General features: G+C 39.2%; 2 protein-coding genes across 2 annotated transcripts; both read right to left on the reverse strand.

The window, feature by feature from the left end:
* Nucleotides 1–3,911: 3,911 nt before the first annotated feature.
* On the reverse strand, nt 3,912–6,651 carry LOC131955664 (protein ATP6V1FNB-like). The gene is made up of 2 exons (XM_059319865.1): nt 5,945–6,651; nt 3,912–4,008 (listed from the first exon to the last, which is right to left on the reverse strand). Exon 1 carries the CDS (start codon nt 6,533–6,535, stop codon nt 5,951–5,953), a length of 585 nt encoding a protein of 194 aa, XP_059175848.1. The 5' UTR covers nt 6,536–6,651; the 3' UTR covers nt 3,912–4,008; nt 5,945–5,950.
* Nucleotides 6,652–11,595: 4,944 nt separating this feature from the next.
* LOC131955656 (uncharacterized) lies at nt 11,596–14,746 on the reverse strand. Its single transcript, XM_059319848.1, has 4 exons — nt 14,661–14,746; nt 14,397–14,549; nt 14,208–14,276; nt 11,596–11,679 (listed from the first exon to the last, which is right to left on the reverse strand). Exons 1-4 carry the CDS (start codon nt 14,698–14,700, stop codon nt 11,630–11,632), a joined length of 312 nt encoding a protein of 103 aa, XP_059175831.1. The 5' UTR covers nt 14,701–14,746; the 3' UTR covers nt 11,596–11,629.
* Between the last annotated feature and the right edge of the window lie 3,711 nt (nt 14,747–18,457).

The raw sequence follows: 18,457 nt of genomic DNA on the forward strand, positions 1-18,457 counted from the left end.
GTTACATCAACCACACATTATACACACCAGTTACATCAACCACACATTATACACACCAGTTACATCAACCTCACATCATACACACCAGAAACATCAACCACACATTATACACACCAGTTACATCAAACACACATCATACACACCAGTTACATCAACCACACATCATACACACCAGTTACACCAACCACACATCATACACACTAGAAACATCAACCTCACATTATACACACCAGTTACATTAACCACACATTATACACACCAGTTACATTAACCACACATTATACACACCAGTTACATCAACCACACATCATACACACCAGTTACATCAACCACACAATATACACACCAGTTACATCAACCACACATTATACACACCAGTTACATCAACCACACATTATACACACCAGTTACATCAACCTCACATCATACACACCAGTTACATCAACCTCACATCATACACACCAGTTACATCAACCTCACATCACACACAAGTTACATCAACCACACATTATACACACCAGTTACATCAACCACACATCATACACACCAGTTACATCAACCACACATCATACACACCAGTTACATCAACCACACATCATACACACCAGAAACATCAACCACACATTATACACACCAGTTACATCAACCACACATTATACACACCAGTTACATCAACCACACATCTTACACACCAGTTACATCAACCACACATCATACACACCAGTTACATCAACCACACATTATACAGTTACATCAACCTCACATTATACACACCTGTTACATCAACCACACATCATACACACCAGTTACATCAACCACACATCATACACACCAGTTACATCAACCACACATCTTACACACCAGTTACATCAACCACACATCATACACACCAGTTACATCAACCACACATTATACAGTTACATCAACCTCACATTATACACACCAGTTACATTAACCACACATTATACACACCAGTTACATCAACCACACCTTATACACACCAGTTACATCAACCACACATCATACACACCAGTTACATCAACCACACCTTATACACACCAGTTACATCAACCACACATCATACACACCAGTTACATCAACCACACATCATACACACCAGTTACATCAACCACACAACATACACACCAGAAACATCAACCACACATTATACACACCAGTTACATCAACCACACATCATACACACCAGTTACATCAACCACACATCATACACACCAGTTACATCAACCACACAACATACACACCAGAAACATCAACCACACATTATATACACCAGTTACATCAACCACACATTATACACACCTGTTACATCAACCACACATCATACACACCAGTTACATCAACCACACATCATACACACCAGTTACATCAACCACACATCATACACACCAGTTACATCAACCACACAACATACACACCAGAAACATCAACCACACATTATATACACCAGTTACATCAACCACACATTATACACACCAGTTACATCAACCACACATCATACACACCAGTTACATCAACCACACATTATACACACCAGTTACATCAACCTCACATCATACACACCAGTTACATCAACCACACATCATACACACCAGTTACATCAACCACACCTTATACACACCAGTTACGTCAACCACACATCATACACACCAGTTACATCAACCACACATCATACACACCAGTTACATCAACCACACAATATACACACCGGTTACATCAACCACACATTATACACACCAGTTACATCAACCACACATTATACACACCAGTTACATCAACCACACATCATACACACCAGTTACATCAACCTCACATCATACACACCAGTTACATCAACCACACATTATACACACCAGTTACATCAACCACACATCATACACACCAGTTACATCAACCTCACATCATACACACCAGTTACATCAACCACACATCATACACACCAGTTACATCAACCACACATTATACAGTTACATCAACCTCACATTATACACACCAGTTACATCAACCACACATCATACACACCAGTTACATCAACCACACATCATACACACCAGTTACATCAACCTCACATCATACACACCAGTTACATCAACCACACATCATACACACCAGTTACATCAACCACACATCATACACACCAGAAACATCAACCACACATCATACACACCAGTTACATCAACCACACATCATACACACCAGAAACATCAACCACACATCATACACACCAGTTACATCAACCTCACATCATACACACCAGTTACATCAACCACACATCATACACACCAGTTACATCAACCACACATCATACACACCAGAAACATCAACCACACATCATACACACCAGTTACATCAACCACACATCATACACACCAGAAACATCAACCACACATCATACACACCAGTTACATCAACCACACATTATACACACCAGTTACATCAACCACACATCATACACACCAGTTACATCAACCACACATTATACACACTAGTTACATCAACCTCACATCATACACACCAGTTACATCAACTACACATCATACACACCAGAAACATCAACCACACATCATACACACCAGTTACATCAACCTCACATCATACACACCAGTTACATCAACCTCACATCATACACACCAGTTACATCAACCACACATCATACACACCAGTTACATCAACCACACATCATACACACCGGTATATCAACCTCACATTATACACAACAGTTACATCAACCTCAATTTCATACATACTTATAAGGGTGGACTGACTCTGAGGAGAAAAATCTCGGTGGGTCCACAGGAACAGTGATGTAGTAGTCCTATTTGATTTTTTTTAATTGTTGGCATTTTTCCATTCCTTTATACTTAGGCTCCGGAAGCATGGCCTAGAGGTAGAACACTAGAATACTAACTCGGAAATCTCGAGCTCGAATCCGGGTTCGAGTCAGTGTAACGTCCCTGAGTCCACCCAGCTCTGATGGGTACCTAACTGACATTATAATGCTGACCACATTAATCTTTATCCCTTCATAAGCCGTGGTCAAGAAACATGACTCTTTAATTTCATACCAAGGCGTAAAATTCATAGGGAGAAAAGGCATAATTGGGGGCCCTTTTTAAAATTTCCCGTTCTCTTAGACCACCCCTACACACCAGAAACATCAACCTCACATCATAAACACCATAAACATCACATCAGAAACATCAGAAACATCAACATCACATCATACACAACAAAAACATTAACCTTTCATCATATACACCAGAAACATCCACCTCACATCATACACACCAGAAACATCAACCATATCATACACAACATAACCACCCACCCCAATTTCTTGACTTAAGAAATGAAACAGCAACACAACAACCAAACACACCATTCGTTTTCCTCTTGTAACCGACTTTTTTCTGACACCGTTACTGTTGTTACTTGTGTTGGGCGACATAAGTATTTACCTATGACGATGTTTGATAAATCAATGCCTAAAAAATTTATTTGTAAAGCAGAAACTCGACTCGTCAATTAGTTGTACGTGTAGAGTGCTCTCGAAGATTCGATTTTTCTGTCCTAATTAAACAGCAAGTACTCGTTGATTTGAAATCGATTGCGGTAACAACTTTTTTTAAAATTAATTAACCTTGAAGACACTGGCACAAATCAGTAAAAAAAAATTCAAGATACAAAACATTATTCGGAACAAATTGATGAATTTAATTAGTCAATTCTAAGTTCAAATACAATTGAAAATTCAAAAAAGAATAAAATTCAAGTAATAGGAACATCATTAGCAATAAATGTATCAAATTTTAAATTAAGCCAACAGGCAAGTAAATAACATTTGTCGAGCTTAAGTAAAACAATTAATTAACTCACAGAAACAATTAACTTTTGATCCCTCATTAAGGGTATTTTAATTATTTGAGTTTGTACCACGTAAGGCCGTGCAAAATTGAGAAGACAATTTAGGAATTCACAAAGGACGTCAACCTGTATGGATTGTATTTTATATTGTAGGTATAGGAAACATTTAATAATTTAAGAATTCACAAAGGACGTCAACCTATGTGGAAAGATCGTATTTTATATGTCAAACAAAACAAAGTCTACTTCGTGGTAAGAAGGAATGAACGAGCACTTGGTAGGTAAGGAGAAAAAAATATTTGAGATAACAGGAGGCAAATATATTTTAAGTAGCAGTAGGAAAATACACATTAAGTGGCATTTGGCTCACATACGTAAGCTAGCAGTAGGCAAACATACATTAGGTAGCAGTAGGCAAACAAACATAAGGTAGCAGTAGGAAAACATACATTAGCTAGCACTAGGCAAACATAAGGCATTAGTAGGCAAACATAAGGTAGCAGTAGGCAAACATAAAGTAGCAGTAGGCAAACATAAAGTAGCACTAGGCAAACATTAGGTAGCAGTAGGAAAACATACATAAGGTAGCAGTAGGCAAACATAAGGTAGCAGTAGGCAAACATAAGGTAGCACTAGGCAAACATAAGGTAGCAGTAGGCAAACATTAGGTAGTAGTAGGAAAACATACATTAGGTAGCAGTAGGCAGTCAAATATTAGATAGCAGTAGGCTAACAAAACATACATAAGGTAGCAGTACTAGCAGTAGACAAACATAAATTTGGTAGCATTACGATTGAGTAGTGTATTAACTGCGCTAAAAAAGCGACTAGAACGCCACTACAAACTGAATACACCGAGTGACCTTGTCATATTAAACTGATCAACTAATTTGATTGGGCCGATAACGACACGGGTCACATAGAAAATCGTTGAGCGCGCTCGACTGTGAACGGAAGTTGCTCTATGACGCGGACAGGGTCAAAGGTGACTAAGGGCGCGCACGACTTCCTCGAGCCAGCAGAAGATCTCGGGACTCTAGCGGTTGTTGTCAACAAAAAAATAGCAACTGTACCCGTTTTCTATTTCCAGTTTCAAAGTTCCGATCAATAACTGTTTGAAAACAACCTTCGTATCACCCTCACTACCCCCACCTGTTATACATCCACACTATCGGATTTTAAGATGGGGGTTGGGTGGTGTGTGTGTGTTTATGTGTGAGTGTGTTTGAATGTTGTCCCACCCTCCAATACCCTACTCGCGCCACTGCATATCATACTCCACGCATACAGATCACGCATGTATATGTGAAGTAACAGCCTCTAGATGTAAGACTGTTTAGTTAGACTAAGGTGTGGCGTATTTTTAGGGGGCGGAAGGGGAAAGAGGGTCAGGCTTTTTGTGACGATGTGTAACGATGTAATGGGGGGGGGGTGTAAAATCGTCAAAAAAGCTTGACGTTGTTTATAGATAACCTCTTATTGATACCAGAAATATAGGAATCGAGGTGTTGAAGAGAGCTTTGAACGGTATATCAACGTTGTCCGGTATGGCTGTTTCAGTGTTATTTGTATCACGTATTTCTACCCTAACCCAAACCTAGGCCATTCAGTAGCGTAGCGAGGGGGGGGGGCGGGGGGTGGACATATGTCCCGGGGCGCCGACCTTAGGGGGCGCCAAAATGGTTTGGAAAAATAAATTGAAAGGTTGAGGGGGGTGTAAATTGAAAGTTTGAGGGGGGGGGGGGGGGGGTGCAAATCAAAATCTTGATGGGGTGTGTGCAAATCGAAAGTTGGAAGGGGGGGGGGTGCAAATCGAAATCTTGAGAGGGGGTGCAAATCGAAAGTTTGAGGGGGGGGGGTGCAAATCGAAATCTTGAGGGGGGGTGCAAATCGAAAAGTTTGTCCCCGGGCGCCGGGAAGGGTCGCTACGCCTCTGAGGCCATGTTACCTAGCCCATAATCTATCTAAGAACAGCAATACCGACAGACAATGAAAAAAAAAAACCTTTGCTACTTGTTACGATACCATGTCTATGTCGACACGTGACCACAAACGAGAATACCTGGTCCTAGTGGAACCCGGTGCAGCCATCCTTCTGGAAGCCCAGCCCGTTCTTGGAGTAGAAGGTCCTCTCCATGATCATGTACTGGGCAAACTCCGGCTTGACGATGTCCTCGGTCCTAATGACGTCACCCAACCTCCAGCCGTAGTCCCAGGACGAGCAGACCGGGAACCGGAACTTGTCCTCGGGATTCTTATCGTTCCGCTGCTTCAGGTAAATCTTACGGCCTTGACCTATCCTCGAATACCCTTCGTACAGGGTATCACGAACCAATGGAGACACGGGTCGGGCGAAGAGGTTCTCATCGCTTGCCTCGTTCAGTCGACTGAAGTAAAAATCCTCCCCGGGAGGGGGGAGTAATCTAGGGTCGATGTACCCGTAGCGTTTTTCAGTGACTAGGGGAGGTAAGACGTCGAACAACGCTTGTTTGTTTAGCTCCCTTCGCTTGGAGTACACCTCATGCTGGTTGGACTTGGTTCGAGGCTTTCCCTTCAGACGGGCGAAAGCGTTGAGTCGAGCTTGGGCTTCCTTCTCTATCGCCTCTTTCCATAAGTTCTGCATCTGGGTGGTAGGGAACGGATTGCGAGACATTCTTGTATGTAATCTTTGTTTACCTTTCTCAGACGAAATGTGGGCTCAGGAAGCGAAACAAGCCAGCCAATGTTCTTGGTCAACAAGCGCCTACTTCCGGGACGTGTGCAGATGAACGTGACGTCACAAGGAAATCTCGCGAGATTGAGGGATCATAAAAATTGCAGCAAGCGAAGTAGCAAATCAAAATATAAAAGGAATACAGTTTTTAAAAGTAAATTATGTGGGTGTGCGGAGATGGGGTTGTAGGAATGTGGTGTGAGGTGGGGGTGGACCTAGATTTGTGATGTGAGGTGTGCGGAGCTGGGGTGGGAATGTAGGGGTGGGGTATGCGAAGGTCGGGGTGAGAATGTCCGGTGAGAGATGCGGAGATGGTGTGGTATTGTGGGTGGTGTGAGACTAGTGTGAGGTGGGTTGTGCTGAGGTAGGGTTCGGAATGTGGTGTGAGGTAGGTGTGGGGGTAGGTATGTGGTGTGAGGTGGGTGTGGGGTAGATATGTGGTGTGAGGAAGGTGTGGGGGTAGATATGTGGTGTGAGGTGGGTGTGGGGGTAGATATGTGGTGTGAGGTGGGTGTGGAGGTAGATATATGGTGTGAGGTGGAATGTGCTGAGGTAGGGGGAAATGTGGTGTGCGAAGGTGGGGTGATAATGTGGTGTGAGAGGTGTGAGTGAGGTGTGAGGCGGGGATGTGGGGTGGGATGTGCGGGGGTAGGGGCGAGAAAGTCGTATTAGGTGGGTTATGCTGATGTGGGGGTGGGGGATGGTGAGATTGTGGTGTGTGGTGTGCTGATGTGGGGGTGAGAACGTGTGGGGTGGGTTGTGTGGAAGTGTCTAAGGACAACGGATAAAAGAGCCCCCCAAGTAACCCTCAGTATTTACCCTTGAAGGAAAAGAAAGAAGCAAAATATGGAGAATGGGATGAATCTGTGTCACCCATCTACGACTCCCCCACAGCGACATTGGGTATTTCTATGTTCGCCATCAGGGTCTTGTTTGAGCAGTGTCAGTCACTACACTAAAGCTACCTGTAACCCTGATGGTCCTCACACTAGCCTTAGCTTTTCACTCTAACCCTACTGGCCCGCTAGAAACAGACACAACACTTGTTGAACTACTGCCCTGTTGAAGAATGTAGAAGAACCGTATGTGTGTGTGCTAACCATACGACTGGTGTAAAAATAAAAACATTGTTTTAACTTACGAGACACTATGTAATTTCTAAGTGCCCCTTGGGGGGAAACTAAAACCTCCACTTCCATAGGGCTGGGCGTATTTCCGGGGGTAGTGGGGTATTGGTTAAAGTATGCCTGTATACGATCAAACGTGTCCAAGTTTGATGAAGTGTTTGCTTTAAAAACTGTTTTAGTTATCTGACCATTCGCGTGCCAACTGCGTTTTAAAGCGGTCTGTTAACAACACAATTAATCCACTTAACGACTCCCGTTGCTTATCTTATCGTCGATAATCCACCCGATATCCCCATCAAAAATAATCCTAGATCAATACGTTCTTTTCAAACGGTTTATCGATCATATTATGTATTGATTGGTTTCGTTCGACATGTTTAAGAAGTGTTAACCACATTACGGGACAAATGTATCGAAATCTGATCAGTTAAAGATGTTGAATGATTACTGAGGCGCAATCCTAGCTCCAGCACTAACTACAGTCCTGGGTTTCTTTCAGGTATTTTGTTCTGGGGGAATTTGTTTTCAATTTCTCTTTAGGGGGGGGGGTGGACTCTCTGATAGAAACACAACTACGGTGGGCTAACACTAGCCACAGTGTATGGAGAATGGACGATGGTCAACATAGTGTAGGTAGGGTGGACACTGGTTAGACACTGTGTAGTGTCACATACGATGGTCAACATCATAGTGTAGATAGAGTGGACACTGGTCAGACACTTTGTAGTGTCACATACGATGGTCAACATCATAGTGTAGGCAGAGTGGACACTGGTTAGACACTGTGTAGTGTCACACAGGTGATGGTCAACATCATAGTGTAGGTAGAGTGGACACTGGTTAGACACTGTGTAGTGTCACATACGATGGTCAACATCATATTGTAGGCAGAGTGGACACTGGTTAGACACTGTGTAGGGTCACATTTGATGGTCAACATCATAGTGTAGGCAGAGTGGACACTGGTTAGACACTGTGTAGGGTCACATTTGATGGTCAACATCATAGTGTAGGCAGAGTGGACACTGGTTAGACACTGTGTAGTGTCACACAGGTGATGGTCAACATCATAGTGTAGGTAGAGTGGACACTGGTTAGGCACTGTGTAGTGTCACATTTGATGGTCAACATCATAGTGTAGGCAGAGTGGACACTGGTTAGACACTGTGTAGTGTCACACATTTGATGGTCAACATCATAGTGTAGGCAGAGTGGACACTGGTTAGACACTGTGTAGTGTCACACACAATGGTCAACATCATAGTGTAGGCAGGGTGGACACTGGTCAGACACTGTGTAGTGTCACATACGATGGTCAACATCATAGTGTAGGCAGAGTGGACACTGGTTAGACACTGTGTAGTGTCACATTTGATGGTCAACATCATAGTGTAGGCAGAGTGGACACTGGTTAGACACTGTGTAGTGTCACACACAATGGTCAACATCATAGTGTAGGCAGGGTGGACACTGGTTAGACACTGTGTAGTGTCACACAGGTGATGGTCAACATCATAGTGTAGGTAGAGTGGACACTGGTTAGACACTGTGTAGTGTCACATTTGATGGTCAACATCATAGTGTAGGCAGAGTGGACACTGGTTAGACACTGTGTAGTGTCACATACGATGGTCAACATCATAGTGTAGGTAGAGTGGACACTGGTCAGACACTGTGTAGTGTCACATTTGATGGTCAACATCATAGTGTAGGCAGAGTGGACACTGGTTAGACACTGTGTAGTGTCACACATTTGATGGTCAACATCATAGTGTAGGCAGAGTGGACACTGGTTAGACACTGTGTAGTGTCACATACGATGGTCAACATCATAGTGTAGGCAGAGTGGACACTGGTTAGACACTGTGTAGTGTCACATTTGATGGTCAACATCATAGTGTAGGCAGAGTGGACACTGGTTAGACACTGTGTAGTGTCACATTTGATGGTCAACATGATAGTGTAGGCAGAGTGGACACTGGTTAGACACTGTGTAGGGTCACATTTGATGGTCAACATCATAGTGTAGGCAGAGTGGACACTGGTTAGACACTGTGTAGTGTCACACAGGTGATGGTCAACATCATAGTGTAGGTAGAGTGGACACTGGTTAGACACTGTGTAGTGTCACACACAATGGTCAACATCATAGTGTAGGTAGAGTGGACACTGGTTAGACACTGTGTAGTGTCACATACGATGGTCAACATCATAGTGTAGGTAGAGTGGACACTGGTTAGACACTGTGTAGTGTCACACATTTGATGGTCAACATCATAGTGTAGGCAGAGTGGACACTGGTTAGACACTGTGTAGTGTCACATTTGATGGTCAACATCATAGTGTAGGCAGAGTGGACACTGGTTAGACACTGTGTAGTGTCACATTTGATGGTCAACATCATAGTGTAGGCAGAGTGGACACTGGTTAGACACTGTGTAGTGTCACACAGGTGATGGTCAACATCATAGTGTAGGCAGAGTGGACACTGGTTAGACACTGTGTAGTGTCACATTTGATGGTCAACATCATAGTGTAGGTAGAGTGGACACTAGTCAGACACTGTGTAGTGTCACATACGATGGTCAACATCATAGTGTAGGCAGAGTGGACACTGGTTAGACACTGTGTATTGTCACACACAATGGTCAACAAGACTGGTCAACATAATAAAACCATGCTATCACTACTATCACCATCAGTCGCTGTTTCAACTTGCCATAGGCAGGCTCTACACTGATACAAAGACATCCAAACCACGCGAGAAAGGTTGAAATGGTCTATGCCTACTTTTCAAGCACCACCAAATGCAGTAAAAAATAATGCAGACAGATACTTAAGTTGTTAGAACATCGAAGCGAGAAGATACTTATGCAAAGGCATCAAGGAGCATCCTTTAAACTTAAAAGTTTAAGAGCAACAGCTATCATCATTGTAGACAGTTCAAACATCACATATCCCCCCTCCCCCTTCAAGTTAATAAAAAATAAAATAATTATTCCAAATTGTACCATTTACTTTTGTCTGAATGGGTTTTCTTGTAATTCCCAGCCTTCAAACTGAGGTATATGTAAGTGTGGGGACAGCTCTAGACAAGCAAGTAGTTAACATCAACTTTGACTAACAAGTGTAACTGATTATTATAATAAAATGTTTTTTTTAGACAGCAGCTGTATTTTCACCTTGTAGGATACAAGTAGAATATAGTTTGTACACTTGTGCCCCCCCCCCCCCCCTCCCCTTCTGTGTACTGACATGCCTCTGGAGTGAACAAATTAAGAGGGTGACAAAAACCTCCTTCCATAAGGTGATGAGACGGTGTGGTCAGATGGTAGAGCATATGCTACTAACCTGATAGTCTCGGGTTTGAATCCCGGGTTAAAGCCCATTAGAATGTCCTGGAGTCCATCCAACTCTGATGGGTACCTGGCCCACGTAAGGGAATGTAAAAGTGGCATAGTGCTGACCACATTATCCATTCATATGCTGAGGTCACTGGAATAAGTGTACTCTACTTCAACCGCCCCATAAAGTTCAAAAGGGTACTTTACTTTTTTTCATCCCTAAGGTGCCCAGGTACCTAAAGCCTCAGACAGTACCTAAAGCATCGCTTATTTTCTTTTACCTGGTCTAACTTTTACAAGTTAGGAAAGAAAATAGTTGACTGATTTGCTAAAATCTACTTCATACCAACACGTCTAAATTTTTAAAAGATTTTCTCTATACCAGGTTAACATTCTAGCAAGATCTTATCACTGTCCAATTAGCAACTAGATTAATTAAATGGACAATCACAAAGTACAAAAAGATAGATAACCCGGATGCTTTAATACAACTAAAGAGTATTTTATTAACAATTTTAACTTTATCATTATACTATTTATACAGATATGCATTTGTTAAGAGGTCAGTCCATAATAATGATATGGCTATTTCTTATTTCTTCCTCATCTTCCTCTGCAAAAAACAGAAAATCAAGCTTTTTATACATATATCTAGAGGTTGTATTGCATGGATATATATAGTAATAATAACAAAATAAGAAAAAACATTACAATTTAACTACAAATCAAATACCCTAATCTGTCTCCTTTATAATTTTATATTTAAAAGAGTTAAACAATGATTTAAATCAACTATTAAATATTTACCAAATATCCTTAACCTTTTATTGTTAGGGCAGAAAAAACATTACTACTTGTACAGTTAAGCTCATTGACAATATATTTTAATGATATCTTTTTTTTAAATTTATTGAACAAAAAGCAATGTACTGGAAGATACTAAATTATACTAAATAAGCTTTCTATGGTTAATTCTAAAAAGATTAATGATTTTCTGATAATTTGTTTTTTAAAATAAAATCAAACCAAGAAAAACAATTAAATTTAATGTTATTTCAATTTTAAAAGCATTTTAATTAGTTTGACTTAAATTATTTTACTTATACTTATATGAAGTTATATTGCCAAAAGCAGCAAAAGGTTTTATTCATATAAAGTAAATAAACAGCATATACATAACATATATATATTTACATACATACTAGCCATTATCGGCTGGGCTTTGCTCCAGCCATTTATAGCCATGTCTAAATTTAAATGTTAACTGAAGCATGTATGTATGTGTGTTTACATTTTTTAAATAAACAGCAATACATACAGCTATGCTCAAAGCAGCAATACATAAGGCCTACACTACTTCTTGAATCTAAAGTTTAATTTACACATCACCTGCCAAACTTCATTACACAAACATAATAAGCATCAAAGTCAAATCATTACAGAGAAAACAGCTTTTTACTTTCACTCTCCTGGTAATGTTTAATTAATGGCAGGTGTAAACAAAGAGTCACAGATAAACAATGTCATTATTTAGTGCATTCTGTGTGCATTTTCTGAGACAAACTGGCTATTTAGTTGTTCAACATGCTGGAAGATATTGGGCAGGAGTTTGGGTATAAGTAAAACTATAAGAAAAAGAAATCCATGGGGTGAAGAGGATTTATAGGGATGAGGTGGGGTTCAGTGCATATTAGTTTATGTAGTTAGTGCAGACAACATTCTGTTTTCCAAGGCTATTTCTTACATTTAAGATACAGTTTTGATAAATTATTATTCAGTATTTTAATTGTGCCACAATGGGAGGGAAAGTATGTGAATTATAAGTACAATAAGGGAAGTGGCATACTGGAACCTTGTGTACTGTTAATTCAGTTGAATGTTTCAGAAATGTCCACTGTTGTGCAAAATAATATGTACACAATCCCATCATAATTTATGATAGTTTTTAGTGCCTTAGTTTACGAGTAAGGAATACAGCTCAACTTTTTGTCAGAGTTTCAGGTTAAGTTTATGATTAGATTAATATTTAGTGTTTCTATTATGTCTTAATTGGATATAAATAAGTTTATATAACGATGCATTCAAATTTTATTTATTTCGTATGCTCTAGAATTTATTAATTGATAAGATTACACTAATGATGTACCCATTACTACTAAACATAAGGCTTTTCAATTGTTGTAATTAGAATGTAACATTCTGTTTTATGTATAATGATGTGATAATCTGTTTATTATTTTTAAAATCTTAACATATTTGTGTTTAATTTTTAGAATCATAAAAAATTGTTACTGGTTTGAGCTTAGCTTTATTTGGATGATTGAAGATACCTATTCAATGTTAGTAATATTGCTATCTAAACTACTTTTATGGTTTAGAAATGAGGGACAAGGGTTGAGAATTGGGATAAGGTTAGCATTAACATTAGGAAGCCATTTGTTTTATTAGTTAATTACCAGTAACCTAACACCCCTTTTAATAAGACTATTCTAGCATCAGACAATGGTATAAAAAAATCCCCCACATTTTTTAAACAAACACATATACATATAAACATTTATATTTACACAAGGTGATAATGGTAAGTATGGGGTCGTCCATAAATGGCGTCACACTCAGGGGGGAGGGGGGTCCGTAATTTTGTGACGGTGGGTGTGTGATCAGGGGAGGGGGGGTTCAGATGGTGCGACGTCACACTTTTGCATTATAAAAAAGCCATGTTAGGAAACTAATTTTAGCCATTATTTCAGGTTTTAGAAAACTGTTTTAATAAATTATAATCAGAATTGATTAAAATATTCTATATAGACAGAGTTCAGACAAGATTTTGGAAAAATATCTATGTTTTAAGAAAAATTCAACTGCAATTTTGAGGGGGGTTATAGGCTGAGGTGTGACATCATTTTAGGGGTGGGGGTCTGGCTTTTTGCTACGATGTGTGACGGAGGGGAGGGGGTAAGGTAAAAATCATCAAAAAAAAGCGTGACATCATTTTTGGATCCCTATGTATAGTATAATATAGTATGTATGTATATATTTCGATACCACATACACATATTGGGTTCATTGGACAATAAAGGGTAAAAAGATAACAGTTAACAATATAATATAAGGAAAAGAATGAGGCTTGGTCTTACATACCAACAACATTAGCAGTTTCTTCATCTTCATCTATTTTTTGTTCATAATACCCCGTCACACTAATTTTTCCTAAGAAAACAGTAAATGTGAAATTATGACAATAGCTTATAGAAAATTATTTATATCAACAATCAAATTAGGAAGAAACACTCATAACAAAGGCAATTTTTTAAAACACTGATCTCATACCTGGACCCATTGTAAAAAGAATCAAATTTTCTCCTTCTGCAAACTTCAGTTTGGTGCTGAATTGTAAATTCTTATCATTGAAGTGGCATAATGGAAATGATTGTTGCTCGTGTTCGATGAACAAGGAGGTAAAGCCTTCATTGGCTGCTTCAGCTAAAATAAAAACAAAATTCAAATATAAATTATGAAATAAAAAACAAATTAAAATATTTAACCTTACATATGTATTGCTAACGAATAGTAATAAATAACTAGAAAACTTACGATCATCCAGGCAAAGATTTGTAATTATTAAATTGTGCATGCACACAAAATCTATCCCAACATTATCCACAATTTGAGCTGCAAAGAATAAAAGAATATAAATTATAAATAAAGCTAAATTTAGGCCTTTATGTATGTCCTATTCTTTGCTGTGGGGACGGCATGGCCTAGCAGTGGAGAGATAGACCTGAAAGTCTTAAGTTCGAATCCAGGTTTGTCAGTAGAACGTTCCTGAGTCCACCCAGCACTAATCATGACTAATGACTAATGGGTGCCGAACTCACTTTGCGGAAAGTAAAGGCAGCTGGGCATAGTACTGACTACACTATCTTTTCATATGCTGGGGTCACAGGAATGGATGAACTCTATCTCAATTGCCCCTAGGATAGTCAGGTTTGAAAAAGGAACTTTGCTTTACTAAGTTACTTTACCAGTACCAGTAAAACAGTAAACAAGATTATGTATGTAGGTAGATCTAGATTCTAGATCTACTAGTCTAGATCTAGTTTGTAGGGCTAGTATAGTAAAATCTATATAATACTATACTATATACACTTATATGATCTACTAAACTAAACAACTGGAAGATTCTAGATCTAGATCTAGAATCTAGTCTAGAATCTAGAAATCTAGATTATTCTAGATCTAGATCAATCGAGTAGAATAAAGTTTTGGAGCAGACAGAGTCTGAGAGTAGATCTAGATTAGATCTAGATCTAGATCTAGATCTATTCTAGATTCTAGATCTAGTCTAGACTCTAGATCTAGCGAATATAGATAATATAGACGTCTAGATCGAGATTTTTAGATCTAGATCTATTAGATCTACCAAAAAATGGCATGACTGTGTGATTAAAATAGATCTCTATCCACAAAAAACGTTATCCCAGCGAGACAAGGGAGGTAGAATCTAGTTAGGACTATGGGATTCTAAAGTCTGCAAAATCTAGGCCAATCGCATTTTCGCGCGCTACAACTAAGTTGCATTAAAAAACTCGCAAGGAATATTATACAGCACAAAATGGTTTTAAAACTTGCAACTCTTTAGTTAAAATAGGCCTACGTAGTAGATCTTGTAGTTGTAGTGTTCTTCCAGACTTTTTTTCTCCGTAGCCGGGGGGGGGGGGGGGGGGGGACTTGAAATATTCGGTGGGGGCAGTGGCGTAGCCAGGATCGTCTCATGGGGCGGGTTTCCATTTTTTTCCAGCATTATATATATATATATATATATATATATATATATATATATATATATATATATATATATATATATATATATATATATATATATATATATCAGGGGCGTAGCGAGGGGGGGGGGCGGGGGTGCGGACCGCACCGGGTGACACCATTTAGGGAGGGGGGGGGGTGACACCAAGGCAAAAAATAGCAAAATATATAGAGAAAAACTTGAGGGGGGGTGAAAATCGAAAGTTTGAGTGGGGGGTGGGTGCAAATCGAAAACTTGAAAGTTTGTCCCCGGGAAGGGTCGCAACGCCTCTGGGGAGGGGGTGACACCATTAAGTGCCGCACCGGGTGACACCCGACCTCGCTACGCCACTGATATATATATATATATATATATATATATATATATATATATATATATATATATATATATATATATATATATATATATATATATATATATATATATATATATATATATATATATGTGTGTGTGTGTGTGTGTGTGTGTGTGTGTATATATATATATATTCAGAAGACGCAATAACAATACTAGAACACAGCAAACAGAAAAAGTATTTATAACATTACTTACCTACAATCGTAGTTCAAGTCTTCTTGGACTCTTGGCTAATTCATCAAGAATCTCATCTGCTAAATTTCAATTTGTCGGTGAATATTTAATAATGCCAATCCATTTAGTCTATCCTCGCAAGTAGTATTTCGCAAGTACGTTTTTAAATATTTTTACGTCACACATTAAAAAAGCTTGATGAGCGTACATTTCCACTTGTAATAATGTGGCGCCACCACAGTTTCAGTTCTCCAATGCTTTCATCGATGACACTGCTGTTAATCAAACGTTCATATTTTTGCATAAGTGAAATGGCATTCTTTTCCTGTGCTTTGGTAAAACCCGAGTCATTGGGTAAAAGACACATAAAAACTCTCAAAACAGATTTATGTTTTAGCAATCTGTCTCCTATTTGACATATAACCGAATCAAGGAAAGGAATAAATACAGCTATTCTGTAATACTCTTCAGGCGTATTTGCCATCACATTGCAGCGTTGAATTTGTTTTCCAGCTCGACGTGGAATAAGTATATCTATGTCGAAGTCCTCACAAATGTCTTTGACTTCTTAAATACGGTAGTAAATTCTGATTCAGCATCCTTCCGCATATTCACCAGTAGGCTACTCGAATCTTCTGTAAATTTTAGAGCCGCAGATAGATCAAAGTTTTCTGTTTGGAGTATTCTGCTGACAGGAAGTGTTATTGCAAAGATTTTTGAGATAACTCTAAGAGAAACTTGAAACTCAAGACTCCTAATTGCTCCTAAAAGTTGAACCGCTGTTGAAAAAGTTGTATCGTGCCAGGATGACATAATTTCCAGTGCATCAACAGTTGCTTTTTGAAGTTGTATAAAAACGTTGACAGACTCAGACTCATGACGCTCAATCCATCTGGTTGCGCACAATCGTTTAAGTCGAGATGCTGATGCTTTAGGTGTTAATTTCTCTATTGAATTTGCAAGCAAAGATTGTCGTTTTGGTGTGTTAAAAAAGTTGTATTTGCTATTAATGATTCCCATAGAGTTTCTCACAGCTGGTACTTCGCAGGCATCAGAAAGTGCTAGGTTTAGACTGTGAGATGCACTGGAAATTATGTCAAATCAAATTTCTCAGGAACATATTGTTGCGCCCCATGAAGTCGACCACTCATTGCAGCGGCTCCATCATATCCTTGACCAATCATAAAATTACCGTCTATGTGTAAATTTGCTAGAGTGTCCATTAAAACATTTGCAAGTCCTTTGCCTGTTAGATCAGTTACACCTACAAACTGTAGGAAATCCTCCCTTATTTTCTTTATGTCGTTATCATAGTAGCGAACACATAACGAAAAATTGCTCCATACCAGCTATATCACTAGTTTCATCGGCTAAGACAGAAAACAATTTAACAGAAGTAATTTTCGAAACAATCTTTTGAACAATTAATTTATTGCACACATTTATCACTTCATTCTGAATGGTGGGACTTAAGTATCTTGCATTTTTTGAAGAATTTTCTAGATGATGTTTAAGTGTTTCGTCTCCACCCAAAAGAGCTCGAAAATTTCCATCATTTTCGTCAGGATCCTCCAACTGAAAATTTCCGAAATCCCTGTGCCCCTTAAGTGCAAGACCTTGTCGGCCGCAAAAAATTATAGTTTCTAATATGGGCGCTAACCTTAAACGATTTTCTAGAATTTGTTGACTTAATGATAAGTTCAAGGCGATGTTAATAGGTTCTATTTTTTCTCCATAACCGATTTACGATTTTGGGAAAGTAAAATTGCTCTTTTATGATATTCACATTGCTGGTGCTCATTAAACTTGTCTGTTGCCTTTTTCCAGTTTGAAAATGGAATTTTTGATAACTTACCTAAAGGCTGACTACCTACACCATCATAATTCAAACAAAACAAAACACAATATTTGCAAAATGCGCCATCAAGTAATTTGGAATAAGTCAACCAGTTCCACTTAAGTAGCCACAAATATTGAAGCTTTAAATTTCTTTGTCCGCTTGCTGGAAATTTAAAAAGTTCATCAGGACGCCAGA

Source organism: Physella acuta, unplaced genomic scaffold (assembly GCF_028476545.2).
Source record: "Physella acuta isolate Inbredline_101_S28 unplaced genomic scaffold, ASM2847654v3 ptg001091l, whole genome shotgun sequence".
Taxonomy (NCBI): domain Eukaryota; kingdom Metazoa; phylum Mollusca; class Gastropoda; family Physidae; genus Physella; species Physella acuta.

Excerpts from the sequence above, each read along its gene's own strand:
- LOC131955664 (XM_059319865.1), bottom strand. The coding sequence starts at position 6,535 with ATGTCTCGCAATCCGTTCCCTACCACCCAGATGCAGAACTTATGGAAA.
- LOC131955656 (XM_059319848.1), bottom strand. The coding sequence starts at position 14,700 with ATGCACAATTTAATAATTACAAATCTTTGCCTGGATGATC. Across the intron at positions 14,277-14,396 it reads TCTTTTTACAATGGGTCCAG|GAAAAATTAGTGTGACGGGG; the intron begins GTATGAGATCAG and ends CTGTTTTCTTAG. Across the intron at positions 11,680-14,207 it reads AGAAACTGCTAATGTTGTTG|AGGAAGATGAGGAAGAAATA; the intron begins GTATGTAAGACC and ends TGTTTTTTGCAG.